General features: G+C 51.6%; 1 protein-coding gene across 1 annotated transcript; it reads right to left on the bottom strand.

Annotated features, from left to right (window-relative positions):
* Positions 1 to 456: 456 nt before the first annotated feature.
* Positions 457 to 20,790, bottom strand: Hapln3 (hyaluronan and proteoglycan link protein 3). Its single transcript, XM_052712449.1, is given in 7 exon segments — positions 457 to 1,279; positions 2,087 to 2,198; positions 2,200 to 2,390; positions 6,609 to 6,980; positions 10,092 to 10,273; positions 10,385 to 10,448; positions 19,243 to 20,790. Coding segments are annotated over 6 exon segments (1,239 nt in total). The 5' UTR covers positions 10,447 to 10,448; positions 19,243 to 20,790; the 3' UTR covers positions 457 to 959.
* Between the last annotated feature and the right edge of the window lie 911 nt (positions 20,791 to 21,701).

The raw sequence follows: 21,701 nt of genomic DNA, 5'->3' as shown, positions 1-21,701 counted from the left end.
TCTCTCTCTCTCTCTCTCTCTCTCTCTCTCTCTCCTCTCTCTCCTCTCTCTCGTATGCATGCACATAGAAAAGAAAAGAAAAAGAAAAACTGACTGAACATCTGATTGTCAAGCACTAGGGGACATCTGGGTGAAATACAGGTCTGGTTCCCCAAAGCATTGTTGGGGTGAAGAACAAAGACACTTCATAGATCCTCAGCCTCTGAGACCCATTGGAAGGCACCTTCTACTCTTCTTTCTCCTGAGCCCCTCAAAAATGGGCCATCATGGGGTGCAGATGGGAAGCTGGGCCAGTACCTGAGGCAGGGTATGCTGTAGGATAGACAAGATCAAAACCAAACCAGTACACAGGGGCAGTCTAGAAAGACAGAGGACGGAAGTGACCCCACACATACCCTGGGCTGAGATCTAGTCCCTGAGGCTGAAGGAGACAAAGGGTCAGACACGGAGGCCACCTGGGAGGGAAAGAAGGGAATCAGCACCATTTATTGGCCAAAGAAGGTACACACACCCAGAGGGTCACTCCCAAGCAGGGAACATGGGAAGGATACTCGACTCAGGAACCAGGAGATGATGCGGGAAGGTTCTCCCTTCCTTAAGCCCTCATCCACAAGTCTAAGGACCCTGTGCAGAAATTTAAAAAGAGTCAACACTCATCCTTCTGCCTCCTCTAAGCCAAGGAGAGGGGGCTAGCTGCAGGCACTGCTCATGCTCGGCACCGGATTCCTCAGGTTAGGGATGCCAGCTGTACCAGAACACGGCAGAGCCTTTTAAAATCCAATGGACCTCAAACGCCCCAGAGAGGGATGCCAAGAGAATTGAGAATTGGGTCTGTAAAAAAAAATAATAATAATACCTTTTAAAAATGTTTAAGTTGGGACGTATAAAAACAACACAAGCAACGCCCCAACCCTCAAGGGACAAGGTGAACCCTTGTGTCAGAAAGTTGACCCAGGAAGTCAGAGGGCAGGAGGATGCACAGCCGGCCACCCTGCTAACGCTGGGCGGTAACAGTAGACGCCATAGCGGGTGCGTGGGTCTGGGAAACCGAATGTCCGTACTCCAGGCTCAGGGGGCCCGCAGTTGGGACGGGGGTGAACTACGGGGTAGCGGGCACTTCCGTCTGCCAGCCAGCCAGCATCACAGCGGTCCAGGCCGCGGAACTTCCAAGCAGCAAAGAGCTGGCCCACCGTAGAGATCTGTGCGCCATCTTCCAGGCAGGCCTCCCTGGCCTCCAGCAGCGTCAGCTTCTCCGGGTGCTCCAGGTAGTACACCCGCCCTGTGGGAAAGTGGGGCATTTGAGTGCCGTACAGCTCGGGGGGGGGGGGGGCTGCCACAGGCAGGGAGGAATTGCCCTATGGGAGTCTGTGTTGGACACTTTGAGAGGGGCACCTTTCCACCACACCTGCCCCAAGACTAGGGTTACTCTAGTCATTTCCCCAGCTGCGTTCTGAGTGAGCACCCGCCGAGACTGGACTAATCTCTTCACCCACCGTTTACTGAGCACCTACTATGTGAGGAACTTCTACACGCCAGCAGGCACTTCTTTAGGTAGCTAGCTGAGGATGACCTTAAACTTGAACTTCTGATCCTCCTGCCTCCACCTCCCAAGTGCTGAGAGTACACTACAATGCCCAGTTCAGGAGGTGCTAGGGATGGGACCCATGCCTTGTACACACTAGGCAAGAACTTGACCAACTGAGCTACATCCCGGCCCTGCCTGACACTTACTTCTAAGTATTTTTTGCTACGGTACCGAACAAATTTCTGCTTTCATTTATCTTTCAATGAATAATAAGGCCGGTGTTTGGGGAAAAGACATGGTTTGTTTGCGCTGACTCACAGCCCAATACGTGATAGACACTCAGATGTCTCATGAATGAATAACCAGTGGCAGCCGTGAACATCAAGAGTAAAGTGCTGAGAACTGGACATTGCCTCCAGAACTGCCAGCGCTTCAGACCTTGGGCCCAGAGGCAGGCAGAGAAGAGCAGAGGGTCCTGGAAGCTTCACAGATAAGGAGGCCCTCCCTCAGGTTCCAGATGACCCTCAAACAGGCAGGTCTGTGCCGGGCCATTCCACTCACCCTTGACGGCAGCCGCGAAGCAGAACACGTCATAGCGGTGCAGGCGGTGGTGGCGCTGGCCATAGCTGCGAACACCAGGCGCCAGGCCGAGGCCTCCGCAGGGCTGCCGGGGGCAGCGTTATAGGGTACTGCACAGAGGCGTCCTGCAGCCAGCCTGCATTGCACCAGTCCAGGCCTTCCTCCCAGGCGCGGAAGAGCTGCTCAAAGGAAGCCACCACCGCGCCCTGCTCCCGGCAGGCCTGTTGGGCCTCGTGGAAGTTGAGCTGGTAGCGCCCTTCGCGGGGCTGGTATGGGAAAACCACGCCTAGAAAGGAAGGACCGGCTCAGAGGGGTCAGAAGGGGGAAGCCAGAGCTCCTCACTTCCCCTGGGATGCACGCCGCCTCCAAAACACGGCGCCTTTAATCCCAGCACTCGGGAGGCAGAGGCAGGCGGATCTCTGTGAGTTCGAGGCCAACCTGGTTTACAGAGCGAGATCCAGGACAGGCTCCAAATCTACACAGAGAAACCCTGTCTCTAAAAAACAAAACCAAACCAAACAAACAACAAAAACAAAAAAACCACAGACACCTCTGCACACATCCTCGGGTAGCTCAGCCAAACCTCCTACCTGCTGCCCAAGGTCTAAATCCAAAGGGGAGTGTTCCCCTGCCTCTTGCCTTCCTTCTAGAACTGAGCAGATTTCCCAGAAAATACATATTGGCTTGTGAGATGATTAATCCATCAAGTGATGTCTCAGACTATAGAGTAGGATAGAAGATGAGGCCATGCTGTTATGCTCTAGGCTCCAGGGGTGGGGTTTATACACACACACACACACACACACACACACACACACACACACACACGCACACACGCACACGCGCACACACACACACACGCACGCGCGCGCGCGCACACACACACACACACCGTCCTAGGGGCATCTGTAAAGTATAGAAAAATGGCAGTAGCTGCACATCCTCTAATACATTTTAATTTACCTGCAGACGGCTTAAGATTCCGACACATGCCTACACGTCACTTTATCCTCATGGTTCAGCGTGGTACTTGGCCTACAGTGAGCTCAAGGCTTGAGTTTGGAAACTTTCTGCATTTGGGGCACAGGTGCATGCTTTTAATTTATGAGTTGGTTTATTTCTCTAATTGCATTATTTGTTTGTTTGTTTGTTTGTTTATTAGGGCAGGGCACGTGCATGAAAGTCAAGAGACAGATTATGGCAATCAGTTCTCTCCTTCCACCATGTGGGTCCTGGGAACTGAACTCAAATTGCCAGACTTGGCCACAAGTGCCATTACCCACTGAGCCGTCTCATTAGCCCCTACAAATTGGTTTAATTTGCAGAGGAGGGACCACAGACAGGAAAGGCCAGCTGTGTGTGTGTCTTCAGTGCATTAGCGTGCAAATTCCTTTTGGGGGGAGGGAGTGGAGAACTGTGCTCAGTGGTTTTATGTCAACTTGATACAAGCTAAAGTCTGAGAGGAGCGAACCTCAATTAAGAAAATGCCTCCATAAAATCGGGTCGTATGAAGGCCTGTAAGGTATTTTCTTAATTAGCAACTGATGGGGTAGAGCCCAGCCCATGGTGGATGGTGCCATCCCTGGGCTGGTGGTCCTGGGTTCTATAAGAGAGCAGGCTGAGCAAGCCATGAGGAGCAAGCCAGTAGGCAGCACCCCTCCATGACCTCTGCATCAGCTCCTGCCTCCAGCATCCTGCCCTGTTTAAGTTCCTGTCCTGATTTCCTTCCATGATGAACAGTGATAAGTAAATCAAAGCTGAATAAACCCTTTCCTCCCCAACTTGCTTTTTGTCATGGTGTTTCATCGCAGCAACAGAAACCCTAAGGCAAGGACAGAGTCTTGCTGTGTAACCCAAGCTGGCTACAAACTTCCAGTCCTTCTGCTCCACCCTTCCAAGCACTGGGATGACAGGCATGAGCCACCAAGCCTGGCTTCTAAATGCAGGAATGTCTTGATGAAACAAGGGAAGCTGAATATGACGGCTCACACCTGTAATCCCAGGACTCAAGAGGCTGAGACTGAGAATTACCACGAGTTTAAGGTCATCCTGGGATACAGAGTAAGACACCCCTAAAAACTGCAGAAGAGGGACTGGAGAGATGGCTCAGAGGTTAAGAGCACTGGCTGCTCTTCCAGAGGTCCTGAGTTCAATTCCCAGCAACCACATGGTGGCTCACAACCATCTGAAATGAGATCTGGTGCCCTCTTCTGGCCTGCAGGGATGCAGGCAGAACACTGTATGCATAATAAATAAATAAATATAAATATTTAAAAAAAAACTGCAGAAGGAAGGGTGGTGAAGGGGCCCCTCAGTAAAAGAGTCCTGAGGCTGGGGGCACCCTGGGGCAGGAGGCCTCCTTCCTAGTGGCCGTCCTGACAAGGCCACACATTCCCCTCAAAAGCTACTGTTCTAGCAGGGTGTGGTGGTTCACACCTGCAATCTCAGCACTCAGGAGATTGAGACAGGAGAATTACCATGAGCTCAAAACCAACGTGGCCTACAGAGTGAGATCCTGTCTCGGACAATAGAAGCACAAACAGAATTCCATGTTATTGTGCGTGTTTGAAATTTTACCTTATAAAAAGTTGAGGGTTCATTTTCGTTTGTTGTAAGCTGGATTTGAACCTAGGACTTCATTCACATGAGATACCATTCTATTACTGCCCAATCTAAAAATTGTAAGCATCTTTCAGTCCACAGCAAGTCAGATGAAGCCTTAAGAAACAGGGGTAACTCTAAGTCCGAGGAGGCGGCCCTCCTTGGCTTGTGCTGTTTAGAAGCAGAATCATGAATAAACATCACCCTGTGTCCAGGCTGAGGGAGCAGTGAAGCTCATGGGACCCAACAGGGTGGGGGGTGGAGGGTGATAGTATGCCTGGTCCCACCCTAAGTTCCCATTCCTTGCAACCCCAGGGATGAGGAAAGTGTTGAGGACTCCCTGTCTCTCTAGGCTGACCCTGATAACCTTTCCCTCTGATAACCCAGACTTCAGAATGAGCAGTCTGGCTCCTCTGAGTCACCAGGTAGGCCCTGTAGGCCACAGAGGTGGAGCTGCTACAGACTCCAGGGGATCTTTTTCAGGAGGCAAGTTCACTCTCACTACTAGAGGAAGGTCACAAAGGAACCGCCTTTACCTGTACCATGATTCCCTTGTCTGTTCTTGAGAGAGCCTGGGCTCCAGGGATGAGCCCTGCTCAGGGGCCAAAGTTGGAGTGGAATAAGATGGAGTTAGAGGAGAGAGATGAAGCCATGCTGTCCCCCCCAAGACACAAAGGAGTCAGAACAACAAAGAGATTGCAACCTGGAGCTACCTGAGACCTGGCTCGTAGCATCTGGCTGATCCAGACAGCACTACTTTTTCTAAAAAAAAAAGGATAATTTTACATAAAAATCCAGAGATTCCAATAGCTAGTTATATAGCTCAATGATAGGCCATTTGCCTAGCATGCCCAAGACCCTGGTTCTTATCTCCCCCAACACACACACACACACACACAATTTCCTACTTAGAATAAATATGAAAATCGAACCGCAATAGGCCTGCATTCTGAATTGGCATCATAACTAGCCTGAATTAAATGGCTTTCCTCACATGGAATGGGGTTCAGCATCGTGCCCAGGGTTAAACTCTCCCATTCTCACAACTGAGTTTAGGTTTCAGTTCTCTGAGAAGGGCAAAATAGGTGTCTCTCCCACCAAAGGGCCATTTACCCACAATACCCTTGCATTCAGGGACAAGGAAGAGAATTAACACAGGGTCTAAACCAGCCTCAAATCTCAAGGACAGATCCTGCAGCCCCCTTCGGAGTCACGTCCAGACTTGCCCAAGCCTGTGCAAGTATGTCCAAAAATGGTAAGACTAAACCCCAGCCAATTACAAGAATACTAGTGTAACTGCTGCTTGTTTAACCAGTCATGTATGAGATGACCGAACTGTCCCTGAAACTCCCCTTTGCTGTGCTTAAAAGGAGCCTGCACGCTCCTCTCGGGGTCGTCGCCATTTTGAACAGGTGAACGACCCCGCATGCATGCTGGAATATTAAACGCTCTTTGCTCTTACATACTAGTTGAGTCTGGGGTCTCCTTCAGCGTTTCCTCGGACCCTGACACCAGTCCCTGCTGTCACCCACTGCCCCTGCCTTGCTCATCTGTCTTGCTGACTAACCCCACTAGAACCTCAGTTCTGGGTCCAGTGGGCTGTGCAGCCAGCCCCCACGTCCCTCTTTCCGAACAGGACTGAATGGGAAGGAATAGGAGGCAGTGGCTTCGGAGGTCGCTCCCTGGGTTCAAACACCACCTCTGCCACCTGTCAGCTACACGCCCTTACGTAAGTTAGTAGATCTCTCTTTGTCTCCTCACCTGGAAAACAAGAGCCATGACACTACAATAACTTCCTTTTAGAGACTTAGACGTGCTTACCTGTGTAAAGTATAAAGGTCTAGGCCTTCTCTGGGTCCTCTCCCCCTCCCTTGGGTCCCAGTGGCATCTGTCAGGGCCTCACCCCGAAGCTCCAGCTCTACCAGGCCACTCTCGTCCTCCAGCCCGTCAATGACCTCGCAGCGGTAGCGCCCAGAGTCCTCCAGCCGCAGGTCCCTAAGCTCCAGGGACACCTCTTGCGGTCTGTGCTGCCACAAGTGTGCTCGCCCTTGGTAGTCCCCGAAGGAGCGGTGCCTCTGCCCGATGGCCACTAGCACATCCTGCTCCGGGGATCCATTCTCGGACAGCTTCCACCACTTAACGCGCACAACGTGTCTCGGGGACGCCAGGGCTGGCTCATAGTGGTAGCGGCAGGGCAGGGTCACACTGGCTCCTCGGTGACTGAACAGAGACTCCTCAGTCGTCTCCACCACCAACTTCACTCCGTTGAACAGGCCTGGGGGTAGCAAGGTGGGGCACAGATGCAGCAATGGTCTTGCAAGGACCATTCACACCCTCCTCCCAAGCTCCTCCGGACTCACGTGTTGCAGGATGCAAAAAGAGCCACTGTCCCCCACCCCTCCAAGTGCCTGCGGCTCCCCTCCTCCACACACCCACTGCCTCCACAAATGTGACTTTGTGCCTACTTCCACTGAGCTGTGTGTGGTGGCAAACACCTGTAGGAAGGCTGAGGCAGAAGGATTAATATTAGTTTGAGACCAGCATGGGCTACATGCAGTGAAAAAAAAAAAAAAGAGGTACTATCAGTTCCTTGAATTTGTACTAGCCTTGCCATCTGCTTTCTGCTTGAATGAAAGGTGGAAGTGACTGTCCCACTGTGCCTGTTCTGAGGCTTGGTCCCAGGAGCTCTTGCTGATCCTACCTTCTCTAGGGACAGCGATTGCCAGTCACTATGTGCACAAGCCCAGACTTGCCTGTCTAGAGCACGAGAGACCATGAAAAGCCGAGTGCATCCTCCTCAGCTGGGGTCATCCTACACCAACCACCTGCAAGGTGATCCACTACCCAGTAGCAGGTCATCTGCAAGTCGTGAGGTGGGATAGTTAGAAGACAGAGGGGACCCGAGGAAAAACAGGCCCCCTTGCTCTCCTGCTTTGGATCTCCGACTGTCCCTGACTGGCACAAGGCATCTCAGCATCACTGCAGGAGAACTACACCTCCCCTTCCTGAGAAACATCACCAACGACAGTGTCAGAATAGCTAATGAGATCAAAGAGCTGAGAATAAGAGACTTGGTGTTCAGCCCCACAAGGACCACCCATGGCTCCGAGAACATCTCAGGAGGGGAGTGGAAAGACTGTAAGAGGCAGCTGATGGGGAGGAATTTTGTCTTCTGGACATGCCAAGTCTATTGCGCTCGTGAACTCACAGTGGCTGTGGTTACCTGTGATCACGTGTACAAGATCAAACCAGCCAGAATTCTGGCATAGATGCTGGAGACGATCTCCGGGCTTCATCCCTTACTGAGGAGCTATTGGCAGTCATTGGTTGCTGGGGGAAGGAGAATTATTCTCTGTTGAGGATGTGGCCCTGGTAGGATTCCAGTGGATGGCCCCACACGGGTGTACATATGGGTAGCATTAACTAGACTTAATGGGTTATAAAAAAAAGTGGTCAGGCATAATAGTATACACCTTTAATCCCAGTACTCGGGAGGCAGAGGCAGGCCAATCTCTGTGGTTCGAAGCCAGCCTGGTTTGCATAGCCATGTTTCAAGCCAGCCAGGGAGATAATATATTAAGACCAGTATCAAAAAAAAAAGATTAAAAAAAAAACATGAAGTTGGGGAGGGCGACATTGTGAGATACAGAAAAGTTAGAGAAGTAAAATGGGAAATAGATTTGATCATATTTCATTGTATACCTATATGAAATTCTCAAAAATAAAGAAAAGGGGGGAACCAATTTCTAAAAACAGCTAATAAGCCATGCCTCGACTCCAGCCTCCTTGTCTCCTTATGACCCTTGTATGAATAAAGGTCCCTCTGACCAATGTTTTCTCTACAGCACTCCCTTCCCGAGCTGCAGCTGCTCAGTGAGAGAATCCTCCTTGTAGATTAAACAAGGAGGTAGACAGCTAGACCAGCACATCCCTTCCCTAATATCTAGGCTCAGCTACAGACTCGGTGGCATCATGGTCCCCAGATCCCACACACAGCGACTGCTGGGACTCTCAGGGACACTCTCCCAACACCCACACCGACGCACTTCAGTTCATCTTATCCGTTTGCTTAATCAATAAACTCTGATCTGTCCTAAAATTCTTTTTGCTGCACAGTCTGGCGATAACTGAAAATAGTCCCACCCACCACCCCATCCCTCCCCCCTCCCCACCCCCAAGACTCAGAGGGAGACTCAGGAAACACACAGAGTTGTATTCCCCCAAGAGAGGCAGGCTGTAGGACCAGAAGAAACAGAGCTCACGCCAAAGTGTTGAGCCACACAGGGCTCCATTAATGGGTGTGCTGTTAATCAGCTGTGTTTGGGGCAATTTGTTCTCCACCAAAAGCTAGCTGACAAGCTAAGCGTGGTGGCTCCTGCCTGTGATCACAGATCTTGGGAGGTGGAGGCAGGAGTGTCAGGACCTCAAAGCTATCGTCAGCTACACAGAAACTTCCAGAGCAGCATAGGGAGCTAGGGGTGTAGCTCAGGAGAGTGCTTGCCTGTAACACGCACAAGCCCTGGGTTTAGGCCCCAACAGTGCATCAAATCAGGGGTAAAGGTATGCCTGTAATCCCAGCGCTTGGGAGACAGAGTCGGGAGGATCAGAAGTTCATGGCTGTCCCCAGCTATGAGTCAAGTTTGTTGACGGTACACAGGCTGCATGAGACCGTCTCACAAATAAATAAATAAATAAATAAATATAAAAATAAATTTTTTTAAAAAATGAATTTTAAGTGCTAGCTGCTATGACCGACAAGAACTTCACCAAGGGACAAGATGGCTACAGTGAGTGTCCTGTCTCAAGTGTTCCTGAGTCCCCTTCATTCCACAGTGCCCCGCCCCCAGAGAGCACAGCACACCCTCCTTTTCACAGTCTGGGCCAACTGTCCACCAGGGCTCCTCCAAAAGACCCAGCTACCCTAGCCAAGACAGGAGACTGTCAGAGCTCAGGGTACAAATGACAGAACTCCCTAAGCAACAGAACTAGGTTGGTGAGGTGGAACTCACTGCAGGGACACAGTGACTGCCTTCTCAAAAGTCCCCTGCCCAAGGCCACCCAGCTGGAAAGAGGTACCACTGATATTCAGACTCACATCTCCGTGACTCCAAAGTCCCTTCTGCAGGGAAGACCAGGGGTGGTGGCACTTGGGCTGGATCTTAAAGAAGTAGCTGTTCTAGGAACAAGGGCCACCCCAAGAGAACTTGGTCCCGTGTCTCTGGTACCAGCAAACTCAGAGTATCTATCTAAACCATCTCTTCTCATCTTAGAAGCAAGGCTGATCCACCCTTGGAGGCCCAGCCAGGAAAGATCTTGCTGTCTCCACCCCAGGCTGAAACCTGCCTATCACAGCAGGAGCCAGGGGACAGGCCTAGGAGCCACCCACCTTCCCCGTAGCCATTGCCCAGGGCCCTGCTATGCAGGCCATTGGAATAGTAGAAGCCGTTGTAGAATGGCAGTCCCAAGACACAGGACAGTGGCAACAGCAAGACAAGGAACCGCAGGCCCATCCTGGCCAGGGTGGTGGCAGTGCCAAGGTGTCTTGGATGAGGCTGGGCCCAAGGGCAACTGTGGAGAGAAAGAAAAGGAGCCAATTACAGAAGCGTCACTACGGGGGGTCTGGCACTCCTCTACATGCATCCTCTCACACATACTGCATCACAGAACATCTCTGCGCACCAGGTGCTGTCCTCAGAGCGCAGCAGGCAGCTAGAACAAGCTAGAAGAGGTGTCCACTGCATCCCTGGACAATAAACACACAAGAACAGTTTGAATTTCAAAGGTTGTGAACAGCACCCTTTAAGAAAAACAGAGGAGACTAGAACAGAACATTCCAGGGCGGGGGTTCATGTTTAGTAACAATAAGTCTGCACCAGAAAACTTTGTTTCAACACAGAAATATCTGTGTGGGGAGGGCTTTGACAATGTGACATCTGTTTTTAAGACTAGATCAAGGTCACAAAGTATTTGAGGGGTAAGATGGCTCTGTGGGTAAAGATGTCGCCCGCACAGATCTGACAACCCAATCAACTTCTGGGAAATGGAAGAGAGCCAACTGCATAATTTTGTCTAACCTGAACACATGCACTGCAGTGTGTGTGTGTGTGTGTGTGTGTGTGTGTGTGTGTGTGTGCGCACATACATACATATATAAATATTCTTGGAAGAATTGAGTTGGGAGGGGTGTTGTTTTAAAGAGGGTTTCATGCAGTGAGCTTGCCACAGAGGATGGTCCTGAACTCTTGATCTTCCTGCCTCTACCTCAAAAAGTCTTAGCAATCAAAGTATGATCTTTTAATACATTTTAAAAACAAAACGAACAGACTACAGCCCTTGGGCCAGCTGCATCTTGAGTGCCTACCACCACGGGAACGGCTCCACAACACGCTATTTGTGTACAACTCTAATCCCAGCACTGGGGAGGTGGAAGCGGGAAGATCAAGAGTTCAAGGCCATCCTAGCTCACATACGGAGTTTGAGGCCAGCCTGGGCTACACAAGGCCCTGTCTAAAGGTGGGAACACCCAAAGGAACATTGAAGCCGAGCAATTTTCAGGGTGGAAAGCACAGGCTGGTCCTGGCAGGGCACAGGCATCACAAGGTGCAGAGGCCAGGGACAGGCATGAGGGATGCTCTCCCTTTGTTCCCATGCACTCCCCAGGTCCATTGTCACCACCACGTTTCCACCCCTGTGGGTCACATGTCCTGCCCCCCCCCCCAGCCTTCTGACTTCTGGATTTAGTCAGTGGGAAGCACCCACGAGATGGGGGAGAGAACAGTATGTCCTCCCCACCCCTCCCCACTGCAGTGATCACATCCTCCCAACAGCCTCCCAGTCCTCTGCTCTATCCCTATCATTACTCTCTAGAAGAGATCCCTTGATGAAAATCTCCTTGTTGCAACCATCTGGAGCGAACTCCGCTTCCTGCCCAGCCCCTGACTGACGTGGGAGAAGGAGGGAGGGAGTGGTCGGCAGGGACTCTGTCTGAATGCCTTGGGAGGAGGCGAGCCTGGATGTCTACTCTCTGTCCTGATACCTGCAGATGAAAGCTTCAAGTAGATGAGTTCAGGGGCCAGACTCGCATCTTAGAAACACCCTTCTGGAGGCAGGCGGAGGCAGGCTTCAGTGCAGCAAGACCAGGCCTTCCTTTGCAAATAGAACTGTATGATTATTGCGGAGGACTGTGGGAGGATGCTCAGGGTGTCATTTGTGACAAAGCAAAACACACAATTGCCACAATGATTGCAAACATATGGCCTTTTGAGAATGTCTGTGTACAAGACCAGAGGAAACAGGGGGAAAGGAAGAGAAAGTGAGGGGAGGGCAGGGGAAGGGAGGGGAGGAGAGCTGAGGAGAGGAGAGGAGGGGAGGGGAGAGGAGAGAAGAGAGAGAAAGGAAGGGGGAGGGAGGGATGGAGGGAGGAAGGGAAAGGAAAAGAGGGGAGAATGCAAAGCAAACATTGGCCTTTGAGGGTGAGCAGACTCTGGAAGGAACATTCTTGTTTCCTAAACAATTAGTCCTTGATGGAAAGGAGGAATAGATGAAGAGGGAGCTGAAGCTTGAATTCACTGCCTTCTTTGACGAATTTGCAGAAAATCTGAGGTCTAAGCTTAGTTACTGTGCTACACCAGGACGGAGCCTTGCTGACTCCACAAAGCCTCCTGCTCAGAACTAGAAGATCCCTGTTCAGAAGCATCTCCACTCCAGCCATCCCTCAGTATTAATGGGCAGTTTTTCACAGGCCCCTCATGGGCACCACTGTCCAGGAACACTCTGATGGAAAGTGGCATCACACTGGCATATCGCCTCTCCATATGCTCCCGTACACTGCAAGTCATCTCTAGGTCACTTTTATCGAATCCTGTATAGTAACCATTTTTCCGCTTGACTATCCATCTGTGGTTGGTTTAGAGTACTGATGCAGATACACAGAAGCCCACTGCTCTTCGCTGTGTGACTCTGAGCCATGTCTGCAGCTGTATGGTGGACACCATAACCCTTGCCTGGTGCACTTCTCCCTAGCAGGTCCCAGTCTCCTCTGACAGTGATAGGATTCTAGATACAGGTAAAACAGCATATGATCAGAACCAGCCTGTGCAGCGTCTATGCCTGCAGAGAGTACTGGGGGCGGGGGGGGGGGGGGGGGAGGCATGCCCTGATATTCTTTCTCCAATCTACTGTCTCCACAGAAGCCAAACCCACAGCCACCCTCCAGCCTGGACATCCTCTACCGACAATGGCCCAGGCACAAGCACCCTTGAACATCAACCACCACACAAGAGTATTTGTGAACACGGCTCAGCCTCGCTGTGTTGATGACCCTCATTCACGTCACGCTGTTACAGTTTGAGTGTGACACAACCTCATAGGCCGTGAGTATAAACACTTGGTCCCTGTCTGGTGGTGCTGTTTAAGGAGGAGGTGGAATGTGGTCTAAACACAAAATCATAAAACTTTCTGAAAGCATTGCGAGATTTGGGGGTTTGTTATGCCATATGCGTGCGGTTGCCCCTGGAGACCAGAGGTGGTGTTAAATCTCCTATGGCTGGCGTTACAGGTGGTTGTGAGCCACCCAATATGAGTGCTGGGAAATTGAACTCAGGAGCTCTAGAAGGACAGAAAGTGCTCGTGAGTGCTGAGCCCTCTCTCTGGCCCTGTGCCTTTTTATTTTTATTTATTTAGTTTTTAATTTGATGGCGTGGTTCTCAAACATGAACTATGTAGATGACCATGTCGTACCTCAATGTCAAAAGGTGAGACACACTTGCACTGGTCTTAGATGGAGGAAGTGGGATTGTGGAGCATGAGGCCTTATGGGCTGTAGACCCACCCCAGTTCCATCCGCATCTGTCTACTTCCTGCCTGCCGGGGTGATGACCGGCTACATCACGCTTCCACCGGCCCAGTCGCTTTACCAGCACGTCGTCCTCACCACGGTGGACTGTATCCCCACAAACTGTGAGCCAGTCCCTGCCTTCTTCACACTGTTTCTTGTCAGGTATTTGGTCTCTGTCTCAAGAAAGTAACTGGTGCACCCCAGCTGCTAGAGTAACAGCAAGAGCAATTTCACAAGCACTTAACTATCGCACCGAGTCCTCACTACAACTCTCCAGGTGAGGTTAGTAGTGTCCTTATTTGTTTATTTAACGTGTTTTTGAGACAGGGTCGCCTCTATCCCAGGCTGGTCTTGATCACAGGAGTGCTGAGGGATAAATCTAGGGCCTCGTGCATGCTAAGCAAGCAGTCTACCAACCAAGCTATGTCCCCAGCCCGGGATTCCTGCTATACAAAGGAGAAAGCCAACGTAAAGACTGCCCCAGGTCATCCAGCTAGGACGTGTCAGTCAGAATGTGAACCCATTCCAGCTCCAAAGCCTGGAGTCACCATGCTAAATGCAGTGAGAAGATTGTGGGAGACTCACGAGTGCCTGCTGTAGAGCTCTCCCTAAACATTGTTGTTTCCTTTCCCTCCCGTTAGACTCCAGTTGGAAACCAAGAGGAAACCAGGCTGAAGAATCAGATGCTTGTAGATTTAGACAGAACTGGGTGACCCAGGGCCACCCTACTGCTGACCCAGAGGCCTTTCTGGGTGGAAGGGCTTCTAGCCTCTTAGATCAGTTCAGCTGGGACCAATGCTCCCTGGTGCTCCCTGGGACCAGTGCTCCCTGGGTGTCCTTTGTATCCTTAAAAAAAATGTGCATTGTTGCAAAATTATACACTAAAAAATTACAAGGTCAGAGGAAAATAGAGCCGACTGCTCAAAACATGAGACTTCAGCACCCCCAGTGCTAAAGGGAGCAAAAGCAGCCCTGTTCACAACTACCCACAAGCACTACCTGATGCCACACACCTGTAACCCCAGCCCTGGGGAGGCAGAGGGAGGAGGGGGAGTTCCGGGCCAGCCTGGACTACACAGAGAAAGCCTGTCTTTAAAAACAAGTAAGGCCAGGAATTATTCATGCCTATAATGGGAGGTGGAGGGCACCTGATCCTCCAATCAGGTGTTCAAGGTCATCCTCAGCTACATAACACATAGCTAGTTCAGGCAATCCTGGACTACACTAGACCTGGTCTTGAGAAACAAAGCAAAGCAAAAACGGCACAGTATCACAAGTTCTCTGCCGACTCGGGGACAGAGGGCAGGTCCTCCTGCCGTGGGGCAAGTGCTTCCTCGTTGTTGATGGAATTTCTTGGAGTGCACTAACATTCCTGGAAGCCAGTTCGGTTTCCAGCACCCACATGGTGGCTTACAGCTATCTGTAACTCCACTTCCAGGGAATCCAACACCTTCTTCTGGCACGTGTGGCACACATAGATACGCAAGCAAAACACTCATACACTTAAAATAAATAGATCTCTAAAAAGCAGGGAGGGGGTGGGAAGAAGAAGAAGAGCCAAGTTTGCCAAAGTGAGACATATGACCAGGGTTGGGATGTCATTCCATGATAGACTACTTGCCTGACATGCTGATGCCCTAGATTGGATTTCCCCCTCTTCTGTATTTTGTTTTTATAATTCAGGACTGTCTTGGCATTTCTTCATCTTATTCCTGGTTTTATTAGAAGGCTGCAGGTGCTAAATTCTAAGGTGATATTTTATTTGTACTGAAATGTGATTTTATTTGTATGTTAATAAATAAAGTTCCCTGGAGGGTCAGAAGTAATAGCAGAAGTCTGGCAGTGGTAGCACACACCCTCAATCCCGATCACATGACAGACAGATCTCTGTGTGTTCAAGGATACCACCAGCATGGAGACACATGCCTTTAATCTCAATACCAACCATAGAAGACCTGGAGGTCTGTATAGATGGGCAGTGAAAAGGAGGTCATGTGGTTGGGTTTACAACCAATGAGAAGGCAGAATAGAAAGTCAATAAAAAGGACAAACACACAGGAAGTAGGTCTCTTGCAGAGAGGTAGGACCGCAGCGGCAGTGAAGGGTAAGGTTTCTAATCTCAGCTCTTAGCTATTGCTCTGACCTCTTGGCTTTTAACTCTGTATTTGGCTCTGTGTTTCTTATTTAACCAGATGGTTACATCTACAAAATTCCCATAAGCCAGTCACATGGGTCCACTACCCTCACCCGGTATCCCTGAGCCGTGATGGTGAAAGTTGATTTGGGACTTGGGCTTAGCAAGGATTCTGAAACACCCCCATCTGTTTGCTTTCTGAGCTCTGGACAGTGACCCACAAGCGTCTGGATGGTGAGGTACACCTGTGCAAATGCTGAATGACATCAGGCGCTTGCTGTCAGCCTTCATCAGAATTCACACAACAAACTGCTCCTCGGCAATTAGAAGTCAGTACTGGAGTGTCTGCTCAGGTATTGGGGAAATTGCTGCCAAATCGACGCGATGCCCCGTTACACTGGCCTCACACCTCTTCATTCCTTCTCTCATGGAGAAGGTAGCCACAGTTCACAAACACCTGCAACCCCCTCCAACACCACAGAGTGTGAGTCCCCAAGGCTGACTTTCCCAGCCTCAGAGACCCTGGCAACACTCACAACCTCCAGCCTGGGCCCCAAACAAGCTCCCGAGTTTTTAAATGAACTCCTACATCTAGCACCTCCCCCCGCCCCGCCCTCCCAAGAGGCCCCCACATCGTAATTGGCAAGGAGAATTTCCTTCTCTCCATTGAATCCACAAGTGAACAGAAACACAGAGACACAACTACCCAACAGGCACCCAGCCAGGAAATGACAGGGGTAGGATTCTCTTTAGCTGATGTGAAGTAGGACCTGTCCCTCCAACTGGCTGTGCACCTTCCTGGCTACAGTTACACACACCAGTATCAAAAGCATTGTGTGCATTGTACAGACAAGAAAACGGGGGCTCAGTAGTGCAAAAAACACAAGCCTACAATTGCCCTCAGGGAGATGAAGAGCTGAGATCTGACCTCATTTTCTCAACAAATATTCCCCATGCTTCCACCACAAGCTAGGCAGGCAGAGTTCTAGGCAATAGGGATTCAAAGCAGAGTACTCTTGGGCTTCACCGTCTAACAAAGGTGATGGTAGACACAGATGTGATTGTAAATGATAGGAGGAGATGGAACAGGGAGATAAGTGCTTACTTTTCTATTGACATTCAAAGGAGGGTCTCTTGTAGCCCTAGGTGGTTTTGAACTCTTCATGTTACTGAAGGTGACGTTGAACTTCTGATCCTCCTACTTCCACCCCCCAAGTTCTGGGACTACAGGTCTGGCCCACTATGCCTAGTTTATGGGGTGCTTGGGATGAAACCCAGGGCTTTCTTGAATGCTGGGCAAGCTCTCTACCAACTGAGCCACAATCTGAGCCCTGGGTGTTCCTTGATCCTAGGTCAGGAAGACTTTTGAGAAGATGGGAGCCCTGAGACTCCTGGGAGAAGAGCCCTGCAGAGAGCTAACAGCAGAAAGAGTTCAGAGGCCAAAGGGGCTGGAGCCCCAGGGTACCGGGAAGCAATGTCCATGTGGTGACCAGGGGCCCTGTCACGTAGTCCCTTGGACTTTTTAAGAAGGAAGGCATGAAGCATCATCAGAAAAGGCATGGCATGAATCTGATTTACAGTCTTCAAAGGGTGGCTCTGGGAGACTTCGGACCTCCAATCAAGTGTGCATCATCAAAACCCTGCACATCAAACACAAAACCAGCCTCTCCCCGGGCCCCTCTGACCTCAAGTGCCCTGAGCACCCAACTCCCTTTAAGTCCGACTTTATTAGCACTTATGCAAGTGGAGGGTGTGATGTCAGCCCTGCAGGTGTGTAGCCTTCCACCAGGGGGGCGACAGGACAAATAAAAGTTAGCAAGAGAAGATACGCCCCGTGTCCAACAACCACGCGACAGGGGAGAATTCATAACCCAAATTCAAGTTAGACTTGCTGGCTTTGAGCCTAGGCTCCACCACCTTCTGGGTGACCCCGGGCAAGTCATCTGGCCTCTTAGAACACAAGCCCTCCATGCCGGGCGGTGGTGGCGCACGCCTTTAATCCCAGCACTTGGGAGGCAGAGATAGGCGGATCTCTGTGAGTTCGAGGCCAGCCTGGGCTACCAAGTGAGTTCCAGGAAAGGCGCAAAGCTACACAGAGAAACCCTGTCTCGAAAAACCAAAAAAAAAAAAAAAAAAAAAAAAAAGAACACAAGCCCTCCACCTTCTGAGCAGACTGAAACTTGGAGGCTGAAGACAAGGGTGGCCCCAAAATGCTAAGGTTAACCACAGAGCAGAAGCCTGGGCCAAGCCCCTCTGTCACTAACGCACCTCGGTTCTAGCCATCCTACACAGCCATCAGCCCCTTAAGACCGCAGCACCACCACCGAGACGGGCTGCTTGGATTCTCTTCTGACTCTCCATTTCCAACCAGTCTGGCCGAGTCTCCATCTCTTCATTCATAAAAGGGTCCACACTGCCAGAGCACTGTCTGATGGAGACAAACCCTCAAACAAACGTCGGCAGCTGTGACGGCTGCTAGCAGCAGCGGGCAATCTTTCTCCTCTCTCAACAACCAGGAGAAAAACAGCCACCCTGGGCTTCTCTTCACAGTTGAGGAAGAGTAAACCACCCAAGGCTTTATTTATCTCTGGCTAACATCTGAGATTTAGAGGACACCCGAGCCCTTGATCACCAATCCTCTGCCTTTCCAGAGCACCGATGGCCAAGAAGGGTCCAAGGAGAACAGAATTAACAGAGTCCACCACCTCTACCATTGTCACGCGGCAACTGAGCCATTGATAAGTATTAGCCCCCCAGACACCAGCAGAGGGCAGGATTGCCCCTCCCAGATGCACCAGGCTAGTTCAGGAAGGGATGTGACACCAATGTCCCAGTTACAATCAGGCTTTATCAAGTCTTTGAAATTCTGCCGCCATCACCCGCCAGGTTCTGGCCGAGGCAATAGAGGGGCGTTTTCCACCGGCATTTCCAGGGCTCCTGGTGCAAACCGCTGGAGGGAAGGCAGGGTGCCTCGGGCAGTCACCTCTCTCTCACAGGACTGAGGCGTTCCCTGGGTCAGCACAGGAGGCCCTATACCAAACAGGGGCAGCCGGTGACCACCCAGCGAGCTGGGGGTAGGACTGGGTCCAAGCGCCTGCGCCTCACCTTCCTGGTCTCCCTGGGAGAGGCCAGCTCGCACCCAGGGTTTGTCCCTAGGGCAGGCGCTCCAGGTGCTCGGCAGGACAAGCCTGCGTTTGTCCCCAAGTGTTCAGAGTGGACTAAAGGCACGCATCCTCAGTCCATCCCCACGCAGGTTGCTCCCAGTTCCCATTCCCTCCTCCTGCCAGGGTCTCTGGTGGCTCCCGCTGCAGCCCACTTATGGCTGGAACAGTATCCCCGGGGCTCGCTGCGGTTTTGCCTCTTGGTAGCTCCCAAAAGGGTCGCACCCAAGTCAGCCTGTACGGCTGATCACATGACAAACGAGCCCCTCAGTCTCCAGTTCCCTCTGCCCCCTGTTCCCTGTCTCCTAGCCCCAGCCTTCCCGGCAACCGCGGGGTTCCCTAGATGAGATGGGAGAAACTTGCATGCACAGAGCCCCGGAACACAGTCAACCCGAGCCACGTGTACCGTCCCCAGCAGGCTCTTCGACGACTCAAATGCTTGGGACCACTGCGACACGCTGAAGCCACAGGCTGTCCAGGTCTGAAGTAGCAGAAAAATCTGGGATCCTGAATGGCCCGAAAAGAAGCTGCTTCCAACAACCTCGCTCTCCCGGCGGACCAACCCCTTAAAGGTACACAGTCCCTTTCCCTCCCCAAGGCCTGGCCCCCAGGGAGTAGCAATTGTTAGAGCTGGAGTGCAGACCCCAAACCTGGAGCTGCAGGCTGACGGAGTTGTGACTGGAGACTCTGATGTGGGGGAGGAGTTCAAAGGGAGGTGGCAGAGAAGCGTTTGTAGAAGTGGGAGGTCCCATTAAAATGTCCAGGCTTCTAAAAAAAAAAAAAAAACTCCTTAAGCGCTCTGCGGGTGGGCTATGACTGCCCCACATGGTTCAAGAGGAGTACTTAATGTGTGCCTGCTTCCTGTAGAGAGCTGAGGGGGTGACAACCTTCTGCTGGAGGTCGGGCACCCAGAGAGGGCTAGCCACACACATAGACCTGCCCCTAGGAGGTCCTGGGGTGGGGGTGAGCAAGGATAGGACGGGGTACTCCTTTTGCAGGGCTCCTGACATCTGTCCCACAGGCAGCCGATTCCTCAGGATGCTTCTGTTTGGACAGGGTGTTTTCTTTCCTGTCCAAAAGGCCTAGTTGTTTCCTCAACAGAGAAACCTAAGAAGGTCCTTCAGCTTGGGCTAAGAGAAAGGCCACAGGGTCAGGAGCCCAGGCTTTCCTAAACACATCTCTAGATAGCCCTGACCCCCTCCTCCCTGTGTGCGTGCGTGTGTGCATGTGTGCATGCATGCATGCGTGCGCGTCCATCCCACCCAGAGACAAACCAACACACAGCTTCCGTGGACTAAGTTCCCTCTAAAATAAATGCCAGGCATTGAGGCAAAGAGGAGCTGTGAAGGTTCCCCTGCAGGTGAGGGATGGAGCTGACCCGGGATGGACTGATAGGGAATAAAGGGGATACAAGAAGCAATGAGGAAGCTCCCTCAAGCCTGAGGCTGTGGATGGGCCAGGCTTGGCATCCGTGCTCTGTGTAATCTTTGTCCCAGCAACGTCACGGACTCGGTTTCTTATTTCCATTTTATAGAGGCCCAAAGGCCCAGTGTCACTCAGGGCTAGGATATGAACCATGTTCGTCTGCCTCAAGGCTTTAAGCGCCTGGTCACTCTACCACATTGAAACTAGGGAAAGAAAGGAGCCTAGACCCCTGGCAGAGGCAGGGTGGGTGCTGACAGCCTCTGGTGGGGGCAGATGCATGGTCATCTGGAAGGGTCTATTGTCAGAGCATGTGATAGGGTGGTTCAGTGGGTAGAGAGAATATCAGGTCCAGTTGTCTAGAGTGCGGACAGGAAAGGCAAAGAAAGCCAAACTCCATGTAAGGGACTCTAGGCTAGGATCCCAGAAAGCAGACTTCCTCAGGGCTGCGGTCAACAGAGGCAAGGCTACAAAGCTAGGAAAGGGACCAAGAAACAAGCCTGGGCCATACTAGTCTCCCACACCAGGTGGGGGGCTTGTGCTACCATCTGCCCACCCACCCACCCAGCAGTCCAGCCAAAAAGACTGGCCCACAGAAATGGCTATGCGGTCTGACATTTCTCTCCTGTGTAGTGAGTTCCCAGGAGGCAAAGCCATCCCAGGCAGTGTCAGAAAGGATGCTTCTCCTATCATCAGCTGGTCCCCAGGAAGGCTAGAGCAGGGCCCTGGGGTAGTGTCCTGAGGAGGGAGGACTGAGGCCAATAAACCCCAGAAAGACTAGATTCTGAATTCAATCCCAACTCCAGTGGAACGCTCAAGCAGCAGGGGCAGGCTCAGATGCCCTCGGGGTTGAGCCGTGTCCTGTCCCTCTTTCACGGGGAGGGCACCACTGAGCCTCTTACTCTGTCCTACCCACAAGAAGCCCTGGCGACAGTGGGCAGCTCTCCGGAAGAAGCACTTCCGGGTGAGTCCCTGAAGTGCTTCCAGCCACCCACTTGTCAGTAGCTGCCCTCCTGCTCCCCGGGGAGCCAGTGTGTGGCTCCTGAAGCTTGGCTGGGACGTAGATCTTGAAAACCAGGGTGATTTCATTCCGCCTTTTCCCAGCCAGCTAGCCACCCCTCCCCAGATGAGCAGGGCATAGACCAGCATAGCTCCTGCTGGCCACTTATAGCCCCATGCAGAGCAGAGCCCCCTTTCCTCCCACCAGTGGCCTCTGGGAAGTGGCATGCTCTTGACCACAATCCCTAGTTGGCGACGGCCTTACCCCTTCCACACTGCTCCCTGCCCAGCCCACCAGGGCCCTCTTTCTCTGAAAGCCAAGTCCACTGGGTTTTTAAAAACTTCTCCAGACCAGCACTAGCATTACAAAGAAAATGGAAACTGCCAAAGGAGAAACCAGCAGCCAGGCCTGGCCTGCCTTCTTAGTGTGGGAAGGGAGCAGAG

Source organism: Peromyscus californicus, unplaced genomic scaffold, assembly GCF_007827085.1.
Source record: "Peromyscus californicus insignis strain IS unplaced genomic scaffold, ASM782708v3 Scaffold_4__1_contigs__length_199733344, whole genome shotgun sequence".
Classification (NCBI taxonomy): domain Eukaryota; kingdom Metazoa; phylum Chordata; class Mammalia; order Rodentia; family Cricetidae; genus Peromyscus; species Peromyscus californicus.
This window is presented reverse-complemented; position numbering and strand designations above follow the sequence as displayed.